The following is a 22,681-nucleotide window of genomic DNA, read 5'->3' on the forward strand; positions in this document are numbered from 1 at the left end:
ACCAGGCAGCATGATACCAAATAAGAGGCAGCTGCTTGGGGATAGGGCTGGCACCATACCCATATTTCCTGATGTCCAGCAAAGTGCTCTTTCCTTCCTCGATGCAGCTACTCTGTGATGCTGCATTTTGAGATGGAGCACAAGGTAACTGACTTCCTCAGACTCTGTAATAGCAGCTCCCAAAATGCAGTCCCATACCTTTCCTGGGGATGTTCAGGATCTAATCTCTTTTCATAGATGAATTAAGACAATGTTTTCACCGTACTGTCTCATGATTATACAGTGGAATTTCCCAGGGGATACAAACAAGTATGATACTGAAATAGATGAAACGCAGAAGAAGCAGATATGAGGATCCAGCTGCCTTCCATAAAGCCAAACAGTAAAGAGATTTGCCAAAAATATAAAACAATGAAATTATTCTAGTTAAAAAAATTTTTTGACAGGGCCAGGGATTTAGCTCAGTGGTTCCACTGCCTGCCTCACAAGCACAAGGACCTGAGTTCAATCCCTGGTACCAAAAAAAAAAATTTTTTTTTGACAATGGTTACTTTTCATTAATATTTCATTTATGTTAACCTTAGCAGATTTTTTAGTTTTAAATGAATTAAATAAGACAATTCAGCTTTAGTTTCTAATATGATAAATACTGGTACAATTCACATAAACAAAAGCTATTTAGGGTCATCAATAACTTTGGTTTAGAGTGTAAAGGAGTCCTGAGACCAAAAAGTTGAACTGCTTGGTCTAAAAGAACAAGCACTAATGTCTATCTCTTATTCCCTGGAAGGAAAACTGCCTAAGATTCTCAAACTTTTTCCTGCTCTAGAAAATGGCACGATGATGCCAATAACCTGCTAGGGTTATTCTGAGGAATGGATGGAGAGATTGGATGTCAAACTCTGAGCTCAGTGCCTGGCACATGCACACTCTGTAAATATTAGCCATCTATTATTATTATTGTTGTTGTTATTATTACCACTGTGACTATCACTATCACCCTAAGGACTACTGTCTGAAAATGTCTTTTACTCAGTTATCTAATAAATTTATTCCTTGGACTTGTTAAATGCTCTTGGGCCATTGTACTTTGCCTGAATACATACTTTTCCTTCCTTTTTGCCCAGCAATTCCTCTTCAACCTTGGAAGCCTTCCCTGACTTCCCCAAACTGTGTTAGATGCCCTGCTGTAAGCCCTTGAAGGCATACTTCAAGAGAATTGCTTGTTTTCCCATTGCTCTCTGAAAGGTCTGTAAGAGAAGGGGCCACATCTTGATCATTATTGTAATCACCAAGCTCAGCACAATGCCTGATATTCAGTAAATGGTGTTAAATAAATTTTGCAAATGTCCCTAACATCTCCGGTGCCCCAGACACCTAAACTGATATCTTCAATAGCCGTGTAAATGTCTTTGATACTCAAGTTGCATGTGAAAACTAAGCTCCAAAATGACATAGGCTTCATTTACTATTTTCAAGCAATGGCTACTTATCTTAAAGGATATTTGGTTATGTGCCCCAATTTCCCAGAGAGTTGCCATTGTACAGGAGGTAAAACACTGACCTTTGTGTAAAACTTGGTTAATTCTCAGGTATGGTCCAAAGATGACTCACAACCTGAGATGGAGAACAGATGGCTGGAGAAAACACCCCTGGGTGCCAGCCTGCATTATAAGTCTTATCACTATGAAGGGTGTGCAGGATAAAGAATGTTTCTTCCTTTTAAGTTGCCTTTCCTTCCACCCTTACAGAATTTTTGTCTGTACATTTCTGATCCACTGATAGCTGGTGGTGGTTTCAGAATTTCCACTTAAGAGGGTTTTGAGGGCAACAACCCCATTGAATAGGGAGTTGGGAGACTTACTCTTTAAGCTATATTTAAATAGCAAATATGCTCTTTTTACTTAGATTGCATATTTGTTTTGGAGGGTGCTCATGGATATAAGAGGGTTGTAAGGACTTCCAAGCTACCCCAATGCTGAGAGTGCATCTATTTTTAGTGTGGAAACATTTGAAGTAAAGAAATAGGGAGGTCTGATAGTTTTGACTAGGTCTCCTTTGTTATTGCTGTTCCCATTTGCAAATCTGTGTCTGGTGAGATTAACCAAAAAACTATCAAAAAGATATGAAAGTTTGAAAAAGCAGAATTAGTGACAAGAAGCACTGGACATCATTTATTATTAGTTTTGGGGCCTAACAAAATTTATTTGGTCATAAGGAAACGGACAGCTTGAGGAAAAAAAATCAGACATGAGGCATTCAGTTTACCACATATTATACATTTATCTAAATTATAGACAGATACAGTAGAATATGATTTTTTGTTTTTTGGGTTTTTTGGTACCGGGGATTGAACTTGGGTCCTTGCACTTGCGCAGCAGGCAGCAAAACCACTGAGCTAAATCCCCAGCCCTCAGATACAGTAGAATATGAGAAAGGACCCCAAGGGCCTTGAAACCTAATTGGGAAGACACTTGAATGCCTGCCAGATTATCATTTAAGTTTGTTTGTAAGACTCCTCTTTAGTGTTCATTGTTCCTGCTGGTTATTTTCTGAGTGTAATTATGTAACGAAAACATAATGAAGGAAAAATGGACAGGGAGGAAGGGTAATGTTGCTAAAAATATTAAGGCTCTTAAGCCACATGCCCCGAACATGAATGCATTCATAGTTTTAAGGCTGGAACCTGTGGCTAATGTCTGCTCAGGCCTTCTTATTTTTGTACGGAGGAAATTGATGTCTGTTTGGTAATATGCCCCTAGCTATCAGCAGGGGACTACAACCAGGTTCTTTGATTTCCATTCTGGTGCCATTTCATAATCAATAGCCTTTGAAGGTAAAGTTAAATAACTGCAGTCTCCTTCTGGCTAAGTCTATGCTAAAGAGCCCTAGTTTTCCCTCTTATAGGTGCAGTATTGGTTTTTAGAATGATTTGATTACCTAGGTTAGAATTTTTTTTAGTATGACAGTTTTCATAAATCCTAATTCCTCAGTTACCAAAATAGAATTTATTAATCTAAAGTATAGTTTTTATAATAACAGACTAGAAAGTTGGTTTTCTAACATATATTCACCCATCCCTTCACATTCATATCTTTAACCTATATGAATGATTTACAAACTTTATATTTTCCCTCTTGGCCTCTTTTCTGAATTTCAGTTTCCTATCTCAATTGCTGCATCTCTACCTGATTTTCCTCTGTGACCTCAGACTCAGCAGGAAGCCAGCTTCCCCTTCACATATTCCTATTTCTGTCAATGACACCATCATTCTTCCCGTCACCCAGGTCTGAAATCTGGCAGCATCGCCTTCCTCTTCTTTTCCAATCCATTGGGTCACTAATTTCTGTGACCTCTTTCCGAAACTCAGCTCCCAATTCCTCACTTTTAAATTCCATTTTGTACCATCTAACTTCATGGTCCCGTAACTAGGTAGTGATAATATCCACCACTCAGCCTGTTTCCTTCCTTAACAACCCCTTCTGCAACCACCGTGAATCACTGTATATCACCATTAAAACAAAAACCACACTCATCTGCCCCCGATGCCAACTTTCACGGTTCCCCAGTGTCCACGGGTGATTAAGATCAAACTCAAAGTCCTGGGTAACGCTGCCCATCCCTTTGCAGCCTGCTCACTATCCTCCACAGCACCATCCTTCCCGATCAACAACACACTTCTTTTCTTCCCAAAGCCCACTGTCATCTATTGTTCACACTTGCAGTGGACTCCTTCCTCATCTGAAGTTGAGGCACTTCCATTTAAAGTCACCCACTAGAGCAGCAGACCGTGACCACTCCTGAAAAATTCCCAGAGGTACCTACTGATGGGTCCACCGTGACATCTGCGGCCCCATTCTCCCCAGAAATCTCTTCCCGTGTCTGTCCCCAAACCAACTAGAGAATTAACTCCTGTAGGGGCTCGAAGCAGTCTCCCATCTCTGCATTCCCAGCGCCTGTGTTTGTTGACGACTGAGTGACCGAATAGGTGGTGGCAACTTGTCAAAAACACGGTAAGGTACCGGGGCCGAGGAAGAGCCCCGCGCGCGCGCTCGCGGCAGGGCAGGCGCGTCCCCGGGCCGCGCGGGCTCTGGGCTCCGGGCTGGGCACCCCGGGCGCCGGCCTTCTCTCCCCACGCCCTGTTCGCCTCGCGTCGGAGCGAGCAGGGGGCCCGGCCTTTCCGCGCTCGGAGGTAGGTGGTGCTGTTGCCGCGACTGTCTCCCTCATTGGCGCCGCGCGGAGAGGCGGAATGTTCAACTCCTGACTCAGACGGAAGCGTGAGAGCTGCCGGGCCGCCGTCGCCCCGACCCCGCCGCCCTCGTCGCGCGGGGCCTCCGCGCCCCGGGAGCCAGGTAGGGGCCGGGCGGGGGCCGCCGAGGGGTGGCAGGCGAGGCCGCCGCGCTCCAGTCCCCGGGCCAGGCCCCGCCGCGGCGCCCCTCCCGGAGCCGGGCCCCGAGTGTGCGCCCGGCTTCGCCGGCGCCGGGAAGTTCGGGCCGGTCCCGCCGAGGAGTTGGCGCCCGGAGGAGCAGGCCCAGGCTGGGGCGCCCCGGGCTGTGGGGCGCGGGGTGGGGCTGCCCGGGCGGGCAGCGAGCAGATGGGCGGCGGGGGAACCGGGCCCCCTCGGGGCGAGGCGCGGGTTTGCCGAATCCGGCCTGGCTCGGGCCACTTCCCGCGGAGCTCTTGCGTGCCCACAGAGACACCAACTTCTGCTTCGTCCTGTCCGCCTCCGGGGGCGACTGCTCCTTCCCTTCCGGCTGCGGCCCGGGAGCTCGCCCGCTCCCGCCTCGCCCTTTCCTTCCTCCGAGCCCAGGGCAACCCCTTGGCAGAGCCGCAGAGCCCGCGCCGGGGCCCCGCCACGCCTCGCTCTCGCGTGACAGCGTTCAGAAAAACTAATTCAAAACCGAATTCATGACATCGAATTGCCTAAAATACAATGGATCATCATTGTTAGATTGCCAGAAATGTACGTTTCTGACAAGCCTCGAGATCCCGCATAAGCACTGTTTATGAGGAACTTAATTACTATTTTTGTTAGTTTCGTTAACAGTGAAAGCACACCATTTGGTGGCCCGTTCCAACGATTTTACAATTAGCAGCTTTCATTAATAATGTGTATGAGAATCGTCTTGCAGAATGAATTCGAGGATATTTGAGTTAAGATTGTTGTTAAAGGGTACTCCGAAGCTGAGAGACTTCTTCCTTTCCTGACCCAAGGTGAAACCAACAGCTAGGAATTAGTGGATCCAAACCTACAGAGGAAAACGTTTGAAGACAAAAATAAACAAATGACTCAACAAGTTAATGTCTTTGAAGAAGGCCTATTTGCACAGTGAATTTTCATGTCTTTTTTTTAATTTAAAAAAATATGTGACGGCTGCATTTTAATTACGGTTTTTATCATTTGTAAAGCCTTTGTTTTAGATTCTTGCTACAATAGTGAGAGATTTGGGATATTGTAAATGAAAATGAATTTAGTTTGTTTAGAATTAAGAGAAAGAAAAATGGTCTTTTGGAGCAGTATGCACTGTTTATTTTAATCTTTCACAATTCCTACTCTAACTTTTTGGAATTATTTAAGTAGTTTTTTTTTTTTTAACTGGGAATTGTTGGTTAAATTATATAAGTTTTAGGGGTAATAATTCCAGAATAAACAACCGTAACATAATAGCAAGGACATTTTTTTTTTCTAGCCTAGCAGTGCAAATAGATGATTGATTGCTTTTTCCTATTATTTTAGGAGATGCATAAGCACACATTAAAGAGAGTAATATTCAAATATTAAGCACCAGCATTTGGATCTAAAAATGGATGGTCAAAGATCTTGGGAACTGAGGGACCTTCTTGCCAAATAAGGAAACTTGGCAAGTTGCACTGTGTATTTTAAGTTAGCACAGAGTGAGTGTTATTGGCCATACATTGATTGGCTCGGTGCCTATCTGGAATGAGCAGTGAAACTGACTTTGATAGGGCTGCAGGGTTATAAAGGAGTTACAAAGGACATGCAGTGAATAATGAAATCATCAGAGAAAACACTGGAGGCATTATGATATTTCATGAAAAAATGTCAGACATAAGTGTGAAGAGATAGAGCAAAATGGACAGTGGATTTTAGGAATTGAAAGATTCATAGAGGAGAAAGTGATTCTAGAAAAAGGGGGTTGTCTATATCCTGAGATGCTGGAAATAAAAATCAATTCGGATCATTTGTTTTCCATTTTATTCTGCCCAGGACGGATTGACAGGATGGGCGTCTTGTCTATCGAAGTGTAATAGCAGCTAAGACACCTTTTGGTCTTACTGCAGGGAAGATTTAGGCTACTTCTTTTGTGGCTATTAACCTTGCCCTGCTACACACAAATAAGCACAGTTCCAACTGTGACCAGAAAACTGTGCCTGTAATGGGAAGAGAGCCATAAATGCAAGAGCGTGGTTTGACTGATACATGGATACTTTTGTGGCAGAGCCTTCTACAGACAGCTGAAGCATCCGTTATGTCCTAATAGCTGTTAAATAATCCCAACCCAGAAGACCGTGAGAACAAAGTGGCCACACATCTGACACCCCAACCCTGTCGACAACAATTACTAATAGGAAATGGAAGCCTCACATTAAACTTTAGGTGGATAGTAAGAAATCAGTAATTACTGTAATAATAAAAGGGTCGGGGGGATGAAGGAGGGAGAGAGATTGAGAGACAGATTGAGAGAGAGCTAGAGAGATTGAGAGACAGAAATTGAAAGAAAGATTGAGAAAGATTGAGAGAGAGGTAGATTGAAAGGGAGAACAATTGAGAGATTGAAAGATTGAGAGAGATAGATTGAGGGAGGAAAAATTGAGAGATTGAGAAAGCTAGAGATGAGAGAGAGAGAGGGAGAGAAGGAGGGATGGGTCAGGAGGCAGCAGAATAATATGGAAAAAAGACATATGGTAGAAAAAAAAATAGTAAGACTTTGGAGTCAGACCTGAGTTGACTCTGTTTGTGACTTGTAAATTAGGCAGTCGAAGCCGATTCTGCACTCCTGATCCTCAACTGCCTCACATGTAAATTAGGGCAGTAGTACCTGTTTCCTAATGATAAGTTAGTATATGAGACTACGCATGGGAATGCTTGAACCAGTCTGTGTAACTCAGCTTCCATAACTGAGTGGGAGAGGGGAGGGTTTCACATCTCTTAAGCCATACTCAGAAAAATCTGCTTGTTTCGCCTCTCCCCGCCGAAGCTTGCCCTCAGTAGGTTACCCCGTTCCCACATCATACTTAAGTGTGTATGTTGGGGGAAGGTAGGAGGTTTTTACAATGACTTCTGCTTTGGGCTTAAGTATTTCGAAAGTAGCTCTGTGTACTTTTGTGCTTATATATTGCTTTTTAATATTTTTGGGGAAGAATCTGAAAATTGATGCATTTACCTATCTATGTGAAGAATTTGGGAGTATGAAGGAGGAAGGTTATGACCTAGAGGCTAAAACTGAAATCAACTTGGAGCTATTCTTATGGCAGATTTTTGAGTACATCTTGTCTTCAGGGCCCAACAGCATTCTTTCTGGCTTCATCTCTGGACTTCCATATAGGAAAACCAAAAAGAGAAGGAAAGAATTCCTGTCTTTAGGTCATGGAGTGAGCCTTTGGTTATTAAACTTTTCTACCCAAGTACCCTATTTGAAGAAGAAGGAATGTGTTCAGGAATCTGTAACTATAACCGTAAACACCTCCAAGGTGAGCCAGAATCTTCTTAAAAATCTTGTTTTTAATCTTAAAAATGCATGTGAACTTTGCATTCTCTTCTTTCCTCTTCTGTATTGTTTAATTGAGCCATCCAGTACAGACACATTTATTTCTCCAAATCTTAACGTAAAATTGATGCTACAGGAGGGATGTTTATTCAGATCCCCTCCACACAGTGCTGTGTACATCACGTATGGGAGTGGGCAGTTGGAGGACCTGGGATCAGTGCAATACAGGGTACTGATTCACTGCCCACCCGCTGCATGGAGTAACACAACTCCATTTTGCGAGTTTTTATAGTCTGCAGTTATCCTCTGGCTTTTAAGATGAGAAGTTTTTGCTTTCGTAAAGGAGAGAAGTGGAAGGAAAGTTATAGGATGGAAATCTGGAATATGGCTCTCACCTTCCTAGTCTTGGTAGGAGAAGTTTGGGAGGTTGGCCAATCATCTCCATCACAGATATTGATCATTATGCTCCTCCACAATGTCTGCTGTCAGGTTCATGAAGCATCCTTGGAAGAGGAAGGAGACCGTGTGTACTTCATAGTAGTCTGATTAGTCATCTTATGCCTAGGGCCAGGGTGAATCTTAAAGAAGTATCCGTTCTGCTGGCCTAATTGATGCAAGAGTCTCCATCACATGTCGATTTTCCTACTGAAACCTCAGGGATGGGTCACTCGCTACTCAGAGGGGAGTGTTTCCTTTCTGGGCAACCTGGATACCATACCCAGGAATTCTTCCTGGAACTTGTGTCCACAGGTTGTTTTGCCTCTGGATCAGCAAAGAGTAGTACAGGATCTTGGTCTCTCTTCTGTTCTATTATTGGATCTGGGGATTGAACCCAGGGCTTTTGCACTGAGTTACAGCCCCAGCCCATTTTAATTTTTCTGCTTTTGAGACAAGGTCTCATTTAGTTGCCTGGGCTGGGCTGGAACTTGTGACCTTCTTTCCCTCAGCCTTCCAGAGTTCTGGGATTAGAGGTGTCCACCCCGACAGACAGCTCCTGTTTCTTTTTTTATCTCTCATCTTACATGGAGATGACCAGGTTTTAGCCCACATATTTACCCTTCTTATGGGGCATTCATTCTAGGTAACCAGTCCAAAATTGTACCCTTTTTTATCAGCAGCCAGGATGGCTGGGTACTTTCTACTTGACAGGAAATGGTTCCAGGGTAGAAATAAGCGGAGCAGTGGCAGGCCGGGGGATGGGTGGGAGGCTGGCCAGGAGGGATGTACAATCACAAGCGTCACCCGACACCCGTGCCTCCCTCTTCTAGCCAGCCGCCAGGAAGCTGCCCACTCTCTCACCTTGGCACCCTTCTCTTCCTCATGCCACAGGGAGCCCTGCAGTGGCCCATGACATGGACTGTCCCCTCCCACATAGGTTCCACCCTGGTCTCTGTGGCGTAAGTGCCCACACCAACCACTCTCCTGGTCCTCCTATATTTTACTTCTGTTAATAACATTTCTGGCCAGAAAGCATGCCAGAGAAGCTGATTTTTATTGATTGGACTATTAAAGTACAAGTAAGAACATTTCATTTAACTAGCTTGTTTTATTTTAACCTTTGCTCTAGACACTTATATTTACTTATATGGTAAAGCACAGATGGGAAAAAATGAAACAATAGCTTCTGTCTTTTAGATACTTAATTAAAATTTGCTTCTCTCAGGGATGCATGCCTGCAGAAGTCCTGTTCACTGATCCCCGCCTCTTCTGCCTAAGATATGCTGGTTTCTGAGAGCAACCTTGAAGGAACCATCTAGAATTATCTATGGTAGATACAGTGCTAGTTAGTTTTATTCATATACCTAGTCTCTTCTAGCTAGTCTTGTAGCTTTTATCTTTTTTAGTGATAAAAGAATAGTAGAACAGTGGTAGCAGTCCTGTTCAGGAATAGAATCTTTGACTCTTTGACCCTGACATTATGGATAAATTAACCAAGCTAGAGCGTTCTCCCCTCTTTGGAAGATAAGATTCTTATTAAAAAAAAAGTGCAGAGTGGTGATTCTAACTGATGATAAGTACAGTGTGACTAACTTATTGGTCTACAACTGATCTATATTAAGAAGGCTGAAATAATACCAGCACAAATAAATATTACAACAGCAATGTTGGCAAAATAATTTGTTGAAGGCTGAGGGTTGTGTGAAAAGTCCTTAAAAATGTTATCTAGGTCATGGTAAAATGAATTAGTTTTTTTTTTTCTGGTACTGGGAACTGAACTCAAGACCTTGTGCTTGTTAGGCAGGTGTGGTACCACTGAGCTAAATTCCCAGCCCCTGAATTTGTTTTTCTTACTGTATTGCATCAGAAATAAACTTGTAAGTTTACTTTTGTTAAAAAGGGGGGAGTATAAGTATAAATTACAAATAAAAAAGAGGAAGAGGGGCCGGGGATTTAGCTCAGTGGTTCCAGCGCCTGCCTTGCAAGCGCAAGGTCCCAAGTTCGATCCCCAGTACCAAAAAAACAAAGTACAAACAAAAAAGAGGAAGAACCTAAATTCAGAAGTAATAGGCCTATATAAACCTGAAAGATAGAAACATACAGAGAAAGTTCAAAGACCTTTTATTCTATAAAAGTTAATCCTTTTGTAATCAGTTTAATTTTTAAAAAAGAATTATGATTTGCACATATGTGACGAAGCAGGTTATAGTTTTTCTAAGCGAGTTGTCCTACAATATATTGGAAAGTAGACAGGGGCCACTCCGTCGGGTGTGTACTTGGGGACTCGACCGAAGCAAGTGCTAGGATTGCATACACAACTCCTAGAAATGCTAATATCTAAAAAGTGCAAATGACAAAAGTATTACCTTTAATAACTTAAATATGCTCTGTATGAGCAATAGTTTAAAAGAAAAATATATCTGCTTATAAGATCTTGGAAAAAATGACCTCAACTGAAGCAAGGGAGCAAACAGAAGAGTGAGAAAAAACTAAATATACACAAAGAAAAGCTGATGAAAAGGACTTAAGGATCTATGGTATATTTATTAATAATTGTTGCACAAAAGCACAGGAATATAATAGAAAATAATTCGGAAAATGAGGAGGGAGGAAGCTATTGAGGAGAGCACACTTGACTGTGAAGGCTGAAGGAATAGATGGCTAAGTATAGTATTGGAACTTATTAAATAATTAGAAAATGATAATTTCTATGCAATGTGTGAATACCACATGCTGGGCTCTGTGCAAGGCACCTTTACACACCTATTCCCACTTCCCAAAGCCTGCGCAGAATGGGTGTAGTTGCCAGTGAGAAACCTAAGGTTGGAGAGGTACAGTGCCAGCTCCAGGATCTAATAGTGTGTGTTTGGGTTTGCTACTAATCTCTCTGTTAGGTTAGGTGTCTTTCCCCTGGACTGCGCTGCTTCTGTGTTGAAATTTCTGACATTTGGAAGGAAGATTTATCAATGAAGTCAAGTAATACAGAGTATACTTAGTTACCTTTAGACTATCAAATGTGAGACATTAAATGGAAGGGATTTAGAATTTTTATTTATTAGGTCTGGAAATGCCGTAGTCTGAGAAAAAGTGATTGTTTCAAGGTTACCGAGAGGTGCAGGCAGAATTCAACTCAGCATCTAATTTTAAAATCTTGCTTTTTTGGTGTTAGAACTTTAATGGAATATTTTTTGTTTTTGTTTTCATTTAGGGCACAAGAAAAGGGGGGAGACATGACTTATTTGGGGTCAACACTAATTAAAAAATCAAGAGGCAAAATAGAAGATCTAAGAGCAGAGAAACTAAGTTTATTTTGTGGGGAAGATTGAAAACTTTAAAAAATAAAATAATGCTCCCTTTGAAATTTTCCACCTTCATGTGGTACCACTTTTGATAATTAACGGGTAATGCTATATATGCTTTCAGCAATTTAGTTAGTAGTTTAATTTTTTTTTTTTGGTACTGGGGATTGAACTCAGGACCTGTGGTTGTGAGGCTGGTGGTGGAACCAGTGAGCTAAATCCCCGGCCCTAAAATTTTTTAAAATTTTAATTTAAGAAAAATTTTAAATTAAGAAAATTTGGAAGCTACTCAAGTATTCAGATGATTGGATTCAACCACCGAGTTATGATTTTCAACATTTTCAAAGTTTTGATGCCTTACTCTGCTTTAATATTTCTGCTATATTCCTGTTCTACCTTTACCCTTCAGTGCTGTATGGGTTGGAAAAAAAAAAGTAGGACTGGGAATTGTAACATGGAGAAAAATTGCCTTTAAAAAAAATGAAAAAACAATTCTTTTAACATTGCTGGAAACATTGTATGTGATGTTATAGTATGTAAATAAATTTATATCGATGGTATATTTATTGGAGAATACATTTGAAAGACTAGAATATAATTTGATCAAGTAACAGTCTTCTCCAGATGCTGTGGGCATGATTAACTAGCAACTCAGATTTTTCATTCTTCTGGTCGTATGGTGATCTTTTTAGAATGATGACTTTGAATGAAAGTAGAGAAAGCTCAATATTCATATACTGTATATGGGAACTTCTACCAAGTTTTTCAGCTTGCCAAGATCACTGAGATTAAAACCTCTACTGAGACACACTGGAATTGTTAGTCTGTTTAGTAATCAGACGGGACTTAACTTTTTATAGTCTCTATAAAACATTCAAGTAATTGCATAGATTCCATTCATATACAGCCAGTTCCCAAATGGCAGGCTGTATCACAGAGTAACAGCAATTCTGGGAAGAATTTAACTAGTTGCTTTATACCAAGGGATGAAGATCCCAAAGAAGGGTGCTTTTCAGTGGGTTCAGATGAAATGTTATTGATCTCATCCTGGTTCAGATCTCTGCCTTTGTTTTGGAAAGGATTTCTCTATCCCTCCTCTACCCCTCCCCACCCAAGACTCAGAGGGAGCCAATAGTGGAGGCCTCCGAGCATTCTCCTCAGTCCCTTGTGAAACCTTGGCAGCAGTTACCAAATCAGGATTTGCTTCGGAATCCTCCGGGCGTACTTGTAAAGCCCTCAGGTCTCAGGTTTTACTTAATTTGATTAAAATCTTTCTAGCTGTGAAGAATATAATGGAAGAATAACCAGAAACTACTTACTCATTTATTCAGCAAATATTTTTGAATTGAAAACGTATCTGCTATGTGCCTGGTCATGTATACGGTACTGAAGATTCAGGTGTAATAGAACGGAGTTTTTGGGAAATTTACATGTAGTCTTGTGGGAATTTAGTGGGAAAGATTCTGTGGCATAGAAAAAGGAAAATTAACTTTGCTCATGGGGCTCAAAGAAGTGGTCAGGGACAGGAGTTGGCTGGGCAGAGACACTAGCCTATGCATGGTATGGTGAGATGAGAGAAACCAGTAGAAATTCATGTGCATGTGGGAAATGAGAAGACACAAAGTGAAAGTGACTATAAGTGGTAAAGGAACAACACAAAAAAATTTCCTGGAATGAAAGATCTGAGTTCAAGATTGAAACAATTCATTGAGCATCCTATCAGTGAATAAGAAAGGCTCACCCCTAAGCATAGCCAATAAAATTCAGGATTCCAGGGATGAATAGAAAATAAAAATGTAGTCCTAAAAGCTTACAGAGAGAAAAAAAATAATGTAAAAAGGATATGAGTAATCAGAGTAGCATCAGATTACTCAGTAGGCTTATTAGAATCTAGAAGGGAAGCCATGCTTTCAAAGTTATCTGGAAAATAATTTCCTACCTAGAATTATATACCCTCCCAGGCTACCAATTGAGACATTTTAACACTCACAGATTCTCAAAACATATTCCATGTACTTTGTCCAGACAGTTCATGGAGATTGTGTTGTCAAACTACAGGAAAAAAACAAGAAAGAGAAAATAGAAAATCCAAGAATAGGGTTTCCCTCAGAGGAAAAAGGTGAAGGGAATTTTTAAATGGTAACAAAGGGAAGTCCAAGTCCAACTGAGGCCCAGCAACCATTCCAGATCAGGATGAAGTATGTAGAAATGTCTCTAAGAAAAAAACCAGAACCTCCCTTTGGGAAAAAAAAAGTGGCGGGGGTGGGGGGGGGGCATGATGTTTTTATTTAACCCAAGGACTAATAAAAAACTAAGCAAGCAACAATGACAGCAAAAAACAATTGATAACACTAGGAGAAACAAAATTGGGCCAGGGATTTAGCTCAGTGGTGCTGTTGCCTGCCTCGCATGTGCAAGGTCCTGAGTTCAATCCCCGGTACTGAAAAAGAAAAAAAAAAAGGAGAAACAAAATTACCCAGGAAAGAAATATAATCATTAAATTCTACATGGCACAGCTGGAAATAGTATTTACTTTGTCAGACTATAAACACTAAATGCGTATGTATTGACTTTAACCGAATGTTACAATATGATCAGAAATGGAAGATGAACAAATATGACATATGCATGGAGGTGAAGCATAGTATATGAAAATTAAATCCTTATGTTTCACAAGGACAATTTAATATGTAATATCTAAAATGGAAAATAATCAAGAAACCACACTGTAAGCACATTATTTAGAAATGTGGAGTTAAATACCTGAAGGAAATGTTAAAGGAGTTGAAATTAGTTGCCTCTGGAGAGTGTGAATTGAGTGTGAGGAACAGTGGGATAGGGGGCTTATGTTTTGTATTATATGCTTTATGGTCCTATTTTTTAAAAAAAATTTTTATTTTTAAATATTTATTTATTTATTTATTTTTCTGCATTGAGAATTCAACCTAGGGCCTTTGCACTAAGTTACATCCCTACCCCCAGCGCTTTTTTATTTTTAATTTTGAGACAGGATCTCTCTATGTTGCTAAATTGCCCAGGACGGGCTCAAAGTAGTGATCTTTCTTCCTTGGCCTTGCCAGAGTGTTGGGATTATTTTTTATACTTGGATAAAATTAATAAAATGTAGGCCTAACATCTGTAATGCTGGGAAAGCCTTACATATGATGTTTTGCGTTTTGTTAAGTGAATTTTTTAGTTTGTGTATACTATGTGCCGATTTTGGCACATTACTAAATTTTATCCAGTTGTTCTTTTTTCTCCAATTAACTGAGTATCAACTGTAGAAAAATTTGTAAGGTAATTGTTGTTTCAAATATATTTGTAGCCTCTGTCAGATACATGTTTCTCCCAACCCCCTGTATTTTAATGTCGAGTCTCTATCTTCTGAACTTGAGGGTAAATAATCAACCTTTCTCTTTCTTGCCTTCTCCCCAAAGAAACCAACGGTTCTTCAGTGACCTAAAGTACCTAAAATAGGACAGCATCAGCTGCACATTAGGATCTTTGATGATGACAGCATCATTCGGCAAAGCCTCAGCTGGTTTTGGAGATTTTGTGAATATATGTTGATATAAACTTCTTTTACCACACTGCTTTCTGTTTCTCAGTCTGGTGTGTTGCTCCCCAACACAGACACGCATACACACACACACACACACACACACACACACTTTTTTTTGAGGAGGGCAAGGATGGTGCTTGAGCCATTTGAAAGTATGTTGTTGTACATATCATACTTTAATATATCTACATTATCTCCCAAGAACAAGGACATCTTCCTACAAAAAAATACCATTATTTGTCATGGATAAAATAATATTGTCTAGGGCTGGGAACTTAGCTCAATGGTTCTGCTGCCTGCCTTGCAAGCGCAAGGACCAGAGTTTGATTCCCGATACCAAAAAAAAAAAAAAAAAAAAATTGTCTAATGCAGTTACTATTTAGATTTTCCTAAAATCCCAGTGATATTTTTCTATAGTTTTAGTTATAGAACCTAATCAGTCATGACACATTGCATTTAATCATCATATTTCTTTCAGTTCTTATGTTAAGGTGTCTCCCTGCACTTATTTTTTTTCCTGCATTCTTTAAAAAATCTTTCACGATACTGACAGTCATGAGGAGCTCAGGTCAGTTGTTTATAGAATGTCTTGCATATGTGGGTTTGTATATAATTTTGGCAAGAATATGTATACAAGCTTGTTTACCCACTGTTTTAGCTTTTAATGCAGGTTTGAAATTTTAGTCCATTGTTTTCTTTTTTTTTCCCTGTTAATCTGTGGTTTGATACAGAGTATTGAGAATGGCCTCTTACCTGGAGAACAGTAAGACTTCTTAAACCACAGAAACTATCATTGTAATATCTCTGGGAGGGGTAATCTGTTCCTCTGGAAACAGGCACAATATTTTTTTAAATATCCTTGGCAGTGTTTGTTGGATGACTTAATATATTGTAATCAAGGGCAAATTTTCTACTCTTTAATTAAAGTTCTGCTACGGTATACAGAACAGGGAGCCACTTTTGGAAGAATACTTGGCCAGCTTTTCTATCATCCTCGAGCTGAAAGTTTGTTTTTCGAGTCTAAACTCTGGATGTGTGTTCAGTGTGCAACATTTTGGCTGAGCTGATGCCAGGATGCTCGGCGGCTTAGGTTATGTATATTTTGTGTGAAGTGAGTACAGCATAGAGAGATGGCATGCCGTACATGCCAGAAGAGCTATGCAAGCTCGCTGTTGAAAGCATGCTTCCCATTTGTCAGGGGTTCCTGATAGCAGACCTGGTGACACAGTATCCTTTAGGCAGAGCTCCTCAGAAGGTGTAGGAAGTGCTGCTACAGGTTTTGTCCCTGGGAAATCCGAGCCATTTCCCCTTGGACAGCTGGATTTCAAAGCCCAAGCAAGTTGCTGTTAAATTTGGCACAGGCTGCCTGCCTGCGTGAGTGTTTTCATTTCCATTTGTTTGTCTTGGTTTTCTTCTTCCTAAGTCATCATGATCTTTCTAAAAGTTTCATGAGACTTGTTGTACATTATCTAAAGTAGGATTCAAAGGATTCTTTGTCAGTTATTTGTAATCCAGCTTTTCTTTTTCTTTCTCTTTGCAGGTTTTGTGGAAGTATACTACTTTGTCATTATGAGATGTCGTCTCTCGGCACCTCCTTTGTGCAAATTAAATTTGATGACTTGCAGTTTTTTGAAAACTGCGGTGGAGGAAGTTTTGGGAGTGTTTATCGAGCCAAATGGATATCACAGGACAAGGAGGTGGCTGTAAAGAAGCTACTGAAGATAGAGAAAGAGGTAAAGTCTTTTCCTGCTATCAGCAATGGTCTCGGCAGCATTTACATAAGCTTTGTAACCTAGAGTTAGAGGGTCACAGGGCTGCAAGGAACTGGCCAGGCCATTGGGCTGCTCCATGAGGCTGTTTCCCAGTTTCCATTCTGGGAGCCCCATAAATAGAAATTATTGCAGCGTGTGCTTTAGGGTTGAGTTCTACTAGGGGTCATCTGAAATGGGAGGATTTCTTTCCATGGCATGGAAGAGCCAGTTTTCTCTGAGCTGCTCTCCTGGAGGCAGAGGCGGGATTTCAGGCCTTCCCAGGGTTTGTGTTTTTGCTTCCCTAGGTCAGCCAAGAGGGGTCAGTAGAGAGTAATGTGTAGTGGTTTCATCCCCCTGTTGTTTCCTCTCCTTGAATTTGTGGTCCTTGGGAGTTGTCTTTTAAATAATAAAAATAGATTTGCGTTTCTATTGAAGTAAACTTACCAGCTTCTTGGATTTCACCTGTACTTAAATCTCACGTTGATGGGTTTTATGAAGGACTAGTAGGTAGGTGCTAGAGCCAGACAGAGCTGCCCTTCCTTTTAAAACCAGAAAAGGGTCTTGAGTTCTGAGTCTGGAATTCATGCTGGTTCTGGGTGAGCTCTGTTAGATCTTTCATCTTGCCTAGGAATGTGACCCAACAGGCTCCCCACATTCATCCTCAAGGATAAAACTACTTGCAGAACTGATCTTCAGGGGCTCAGCAACATTGATGACCTTTGAGAGTGCTTTTTAAAAATTTAAATACAATTTTTAAAGTGATATACAAAAATTATACATATTTATGGAGTACCATGTAATGTTTCAGTCCACATATACGTTGTATATAGTGCTTAAATCAGATTAAGTATACTCATCTCCTCAAACGTTTATCATTTCTTCATGGTAAAAACATTCAAACTCCTTTTAGCATTTTGAAGTATACAGTATGTTGTCATTATCTGTAGTCATTCTGCTGATAACTGTTAATACCTACCCGCTGGACCTTGTTGTGGTCATTTCTATTTATGTCTGGTTTTAGATAATTATTGTTCTTTTTGGTATCCTTTCAAAGTGAACTTTTCCATAAATATCCTTTCATCTCCCTGAGTGATTTAATTTTTTTCATTAAGTGTTGCCAGTGAACCGAAGCAATTGATTAGAGAAGGAAACCCAAATGGCAGCACTTTGTGGGTTTCCTCTCAGCAGCACTCTGTAATTGTGGATCACCAGTGGTGTTTCCCATTGTTGAAGCCGGCTCAACAGAAGGACTCTGATATCTTTGCCTTGGGGTGCCTGTTGGTTTTAGAAAGTTTTAAAAATCAAGAGCTTTTAAAGCCAATATATGCACAACAGAAAGGTACTAGGTAGAAAAAGTTTGCTCTCTTTTACCCCTACTTTTTGTATATGTGCTGCCAAAGCAAGCACTACCCCTACTTTTTGATAAAAAATTTCAATAGTAGCTAAGTAATAAATAGTAGCTAAGTAATAAACCATTTCTTACTCTGGACTAAGCCCTTAAATTGTAAACTACTGACCCCATTGTATAGATTAGGAAATAGAACTTTGAGAACTTTATTAAGCTGCCTAAGGAGGGACAAGTGAAATACAGGAGGCCAGACCCTTTGCTCTTTAGTGTTTTTGAAACCTCTAGTTGACCAGATAAGAATAGAAAATAAACCAATTCTATTCACTTATATTAAAAAATGTATAAGTATGACAATATTTTAAGCATTAGGTTATTAGGTTATGCCCTTATATTATTTTTGTATGTGAGAAAGACTTTATAAAACAGGAAATAGATTTTGATAGGTAACATGAATTAAGGCATATTTACTCCCACTCTAAACATGCCATGAAATACTTTTTCTTCTATATTTGAGAGAGCCAGAAAAATGCCATAGAAAAGCACAGGGGTGAATGCAGAAATTAGAAACTGCCATATCCTGCTTCTGTGTAGGAGTTTAACCTGAGTGTGTATAGTTCAGAAATTGAGTTGATTACAATAAACTGTAAGAACTTAACTCATAAACTTGTAGATAGGAAAAACCAAAACCTCCACTTCAGTTTAGGGGCTTGGTTTATTCAGGGGTAGTGGGTGATCAAGAGATCATTATTGATTAGTATGGATCATTATAGCAAAGCACCCCCCCGAACATACTGAATCCACGTGAGTTTAACACTCCAGACACCTTTGGCTGGATGCTGGCAGTTATTGGAAGGGAAGTATGCATTTCTTGTGTGAATTAATTTTATTCTTTGTGAAATATGTTTTGGCTGATAGCTAAGTGTTTTCTAAGGGGTAGGATAAATGTACTAAGTTCTAGATTTTTTTTCTAATTTATTTATTCAATCCCATGTTACTTGATCATTTTTGCCAGTGAGTTCTAGAAGGGCTGGGTCATTTAGTAAAGTATTTATCACTGCATTTGACTTGTTAAGAATGATTTGACATTTGATTATATGCTTTGTGAATTTAGTGAAATGTGGAGAAAATATATATCAAATTTTTAAAATTTGCTTATATTGGTGGGACAAGGAAGACTATTTGTTTCACTTCATTTGCAGATCTCTAGTTTAGTGAGTGTGTGTTATTTTCCTCTTTTATTCAGGTTATATTATTTTTCTAATAAAAAGGATAGAAAAATAGCAATTGCTTAAAATACTTATGAAAACATTATTTAAAGACAACTCTTAAACCTAGAGAAAAATTATAAAAATAATACTATGAACTCTAATTTATCCTTTCCCTAAGTTCACCACTTGGCATTACGGTTTGTTCCATTTGGTTAATAGTATTGGTTTATAAGCAATTATATTTATTTCAGTTTTGCTGAACCATGAGAGTGAATTATAGATGCTATATATCTTCATCCTTATATACTTCATCATTCCTAAAAATATAACCACAGTACAATGAACAAATTCAGCACATTTAATAATGATCCTACTTTATTGAACATTCTAAATTCAGATTTTCCAGTTATCCCAGTAGCTTTTTGTGTCAGTTTTTTCAACCCATGATCTAGTCTAGGATGACAGATTGCATGTAACTGCTGTATCTGTTTATTCTGATTTAATCTGAAACAGTTTTCCTGCCTTCCTTTGTCTCGTAAGACTTTGACATTTTTGAAGACTCAAGACACTTGTTATGCATAATGTCCCTCCTTTTTGGTTTATCTGATTTTCTCTTTCCCTAGTTTCAGTTTATACAGTTTTGATGGGAATGCTACTTTGGTCTTGTGTCCTTGGTGATCCTTGGCATGACTTAATGGGAATTGCATGATGTTTGTCTGATTATTGGCAGTGTTAATTTTGAACCCTTGGTTAAGAGTTCACTGAACTTCCCCTTAGTAAAATATCTATTTTCCCTTTGTAATTAATAATTAAGCTGCTGGTAGAAACTTTGAAGCAGTATAAATATCTTTCCTCAACACCTCCCTAATTATTTTAGCATCCATCTTGTATGAATCAAATATTATTATACTTTATTGTGTAGAAAGCAAAATATTTTTCCTTTATGAGTTTCCCTCCTTATTCCTCTCTTCCTCTTTTTATTTATTCACCTATTCATTTGTTGAATGTAGACTGTAAGTTGTTTTTTTGTTTGTTTGTTAAGTGTTATAGTCCATTATTGCTGTTACTCATTTTTGTGTTTATCGCAGATGTAGTAAGTGAAAGCTCCTTCAGGTTGGCTGCTATGTCTTTTTGATATATGCCCTTTAATTTTGGATGATTTTCTTGCTTTTTGCTCTAAAAAGATGTTCCAAGCTCTTCTAGCCCCTGTTCCACTCCTAAAGTCAATCATTTTTTTAAGAAGTCTTGAGTCAAGAAGCCCGATTTGGAGTATGATATTTAGGAACCAAGATGTGAGTGCTGTGGTTGCCTTTTTTGACTTAAAAAAGAGCCTTTGTCCTTTTGGCAGAAATGATGATGGAAAAGAAATTTTTTTATGAATGCATTTAACTTAAAATTTAAAATTATACCTCTGGACAGATATATTCTTATATTGCTGGTATTTCTGGAGGAGTGTTTACCAAAAGGTATCACAGAAAAAAAAAAAAAAAAGAACTTACAGTGTTTATTTTCTCTGAGCCAGGAATTTTAATTCTAGGACTTTATCCTAAGGACATAATCACAGATTTGCAGAAATATGGCTACAATAGGAGTTCATCCCAGATGTGTAATGAAGACTTAGAAACAGCAAATAATGCTATAACTCTATAATAAATTTGATTCCATTTGGAAGAATGTTTAAAGAGCTCAGAAAATGCTCATAATGTATTAGTAAGTGGTGAAAACAAGTTACAAAAGTTTTATATAGGCTGGTAATATAGTTCAATGATAGAGCACTTTGTTAGCATGTACAAAGCCAGGGTTCAAACCCCAGTGGTGGGTGAAAAAGTATGATTCCCACTGGAGTTTGAAAACCACTACATCATGTGTACCTAGCTAATCACATGTCAGACCCCTCCTGTGCACAGGCCCTGCTAGGAAAAATCATGAAGCATAACAAACTAAGGGCTGATTTAGGAATGCAGATTTAGGTAAAACTGCAAATGCCTTCAGATTGCAGCCCTTCCTCACTCTGGTGCTATCCTGAGCTTTCTGTTTTAATTTTCTTACCTGAACTCTCTTTTCTTGTCCCACTCTTCTTCTGTGTTGCTTTCTTATTCCTCTAACCTTGGTCACATTCTTTCCTTCACCTGTAATTCCATTATCTTTTCTGCCTGGGCATATCCTACTCATTCTTCAGCTTTAATTTTTTCCTTTTCTATGAAATATTCTCAGTCCTACAAACATAATTTTTTCTTTTCTCTTCTTAATTTATACCACTGAACATCCAAACTACTAATTTGACATAGGATTATAATTACCTTGTGACTATCATTATTGTAAGAAATTGCCACGTAATGTTTTATGTGAACATGCTGTGTCTTCTCAGCTGAAAAGTGGGGTTAATTATAGTACCTACTCCATAGGGTGGTTGAGAGGGTTAAATATTTGAGATAACACACATTCAATATGTAGAAGACTGCTAGACACATGGGAAGACTTAGATAACTGTTAACTTATCAGTTACATCTTCACAACCTTACTCAAAGTCAGAATAGCAGGTCTCTTTTGTGAAGATTTTAATTAACTGATGCCTAAGACAGTATGTTGAAAAGGAACCAGGTGCAGGAAGAGCCCGGCGAGGCTCAGCATGAATGTGGATGCCCAAGCACATGACCTCAGAGGCCCGAGCTCGCTGAGTGCAGGGACAGTCTGTTTAGCTGATGCTGTCACTATTCTAGTCCTCAACACTGTACCAAGTACAGGTACCACTGGGATTTCAAATTTCATTAAGGGTTTTACGTTACTGCCCCCTGCCGCCTCACAATCAGTTTATAAGACTGTAATCTCCATTTGACATCAGAAAGTAAGGGTCTGGATGATAAGCAACCTGGCTAACATAAACAGCATCCTTTGTGTGGGTCTCCACATAGGTACCTTGCTGACAGTAAATACTGAAGTGCTTGTTCCATGATGCTTGTTATCATGTTGCGGTGGACTTTATATTGACCTCCTTCTCCTTCATATTGACATAAGTACTGGATACCTATGTTTTCTTCATTCACTCTGCTTTGAGCAGTAGAGAGAGTAGAACATACTTGGATTCAGCTACGTAGTAATAGAGCTTGTACTTATTACCTTTGCAATAGGGAACGTGATGTTTGAATTTGTAAATGTCCTTGCTTTTGTGCCTTCTAGGCTGGCATGCCATTTCACTTAAGGACTTTTAATCATTTCATGGCACCATGCTTTAAATGTATTATTCTACATATTCTATATATAAATCATCACTTTGAATTAGAAAGTAAGCATTTTAAAATAATGAATCCACTTATTTAATAATTAATGTAGTCATCATCCAGAAGT

General features: G+C 39.5%; 1 protein-coding gene across 4 annotated transcripts in view; it reads left to right on the top strand.

Annotated features, from left to right (window-relative positions):
* The first annotated feature begins 3,898 nt into the window (after positions 1-3,898).
* The window catches only part of Map3k20 (mitogen-activated protein kinase kinase kinase 20), a 172,510-nt gene continuing 153,727 nt past the window's right edge, over positions 3,899-22,681 (top strand). Inside the window, exons 1-2 of one of the 4 annotated variants that reach the window (XM_021238651.2) lie at positions 3,899-4,013; positions 16,570-16,762. In XM_021238651.2, the coding sequence (XP_021094310.1) occupies positions 16,604-16,762 (159 nt within the window). In that variant the 5' untranslated portion in view covers positions 3,899-4,013; positions 16,570-16,603. Of the gene's footprint in view, positions 4,014-4,096; positions 4,193-4,218; positions 4,353-16,238; positions 16,404-16,569; positions 16,763-22,681 lie in introns of those variants that run through there. The other 3 variants (XM_004857688.3, XM_004857686.4, XM_004857687.4) reach the window with 3 other exon arrangements.

This window comes from Heterocephalus glaber, unplaced genomic scaffold, assembly GCF_053883595.1.
Source record: "Heterocephalus glaber isolate CG9 unplaced genomic scaffold, H.glaber_assembly_v1.0 deba00000347, whole genome shotgun sequence".
Taxonomy (NCBI): Eukaryota; Metazoa; Chordata; class Mammalia; order Rodentia; family Bathyergidae; genus Heterocephalus; species Heterocephalus glaber.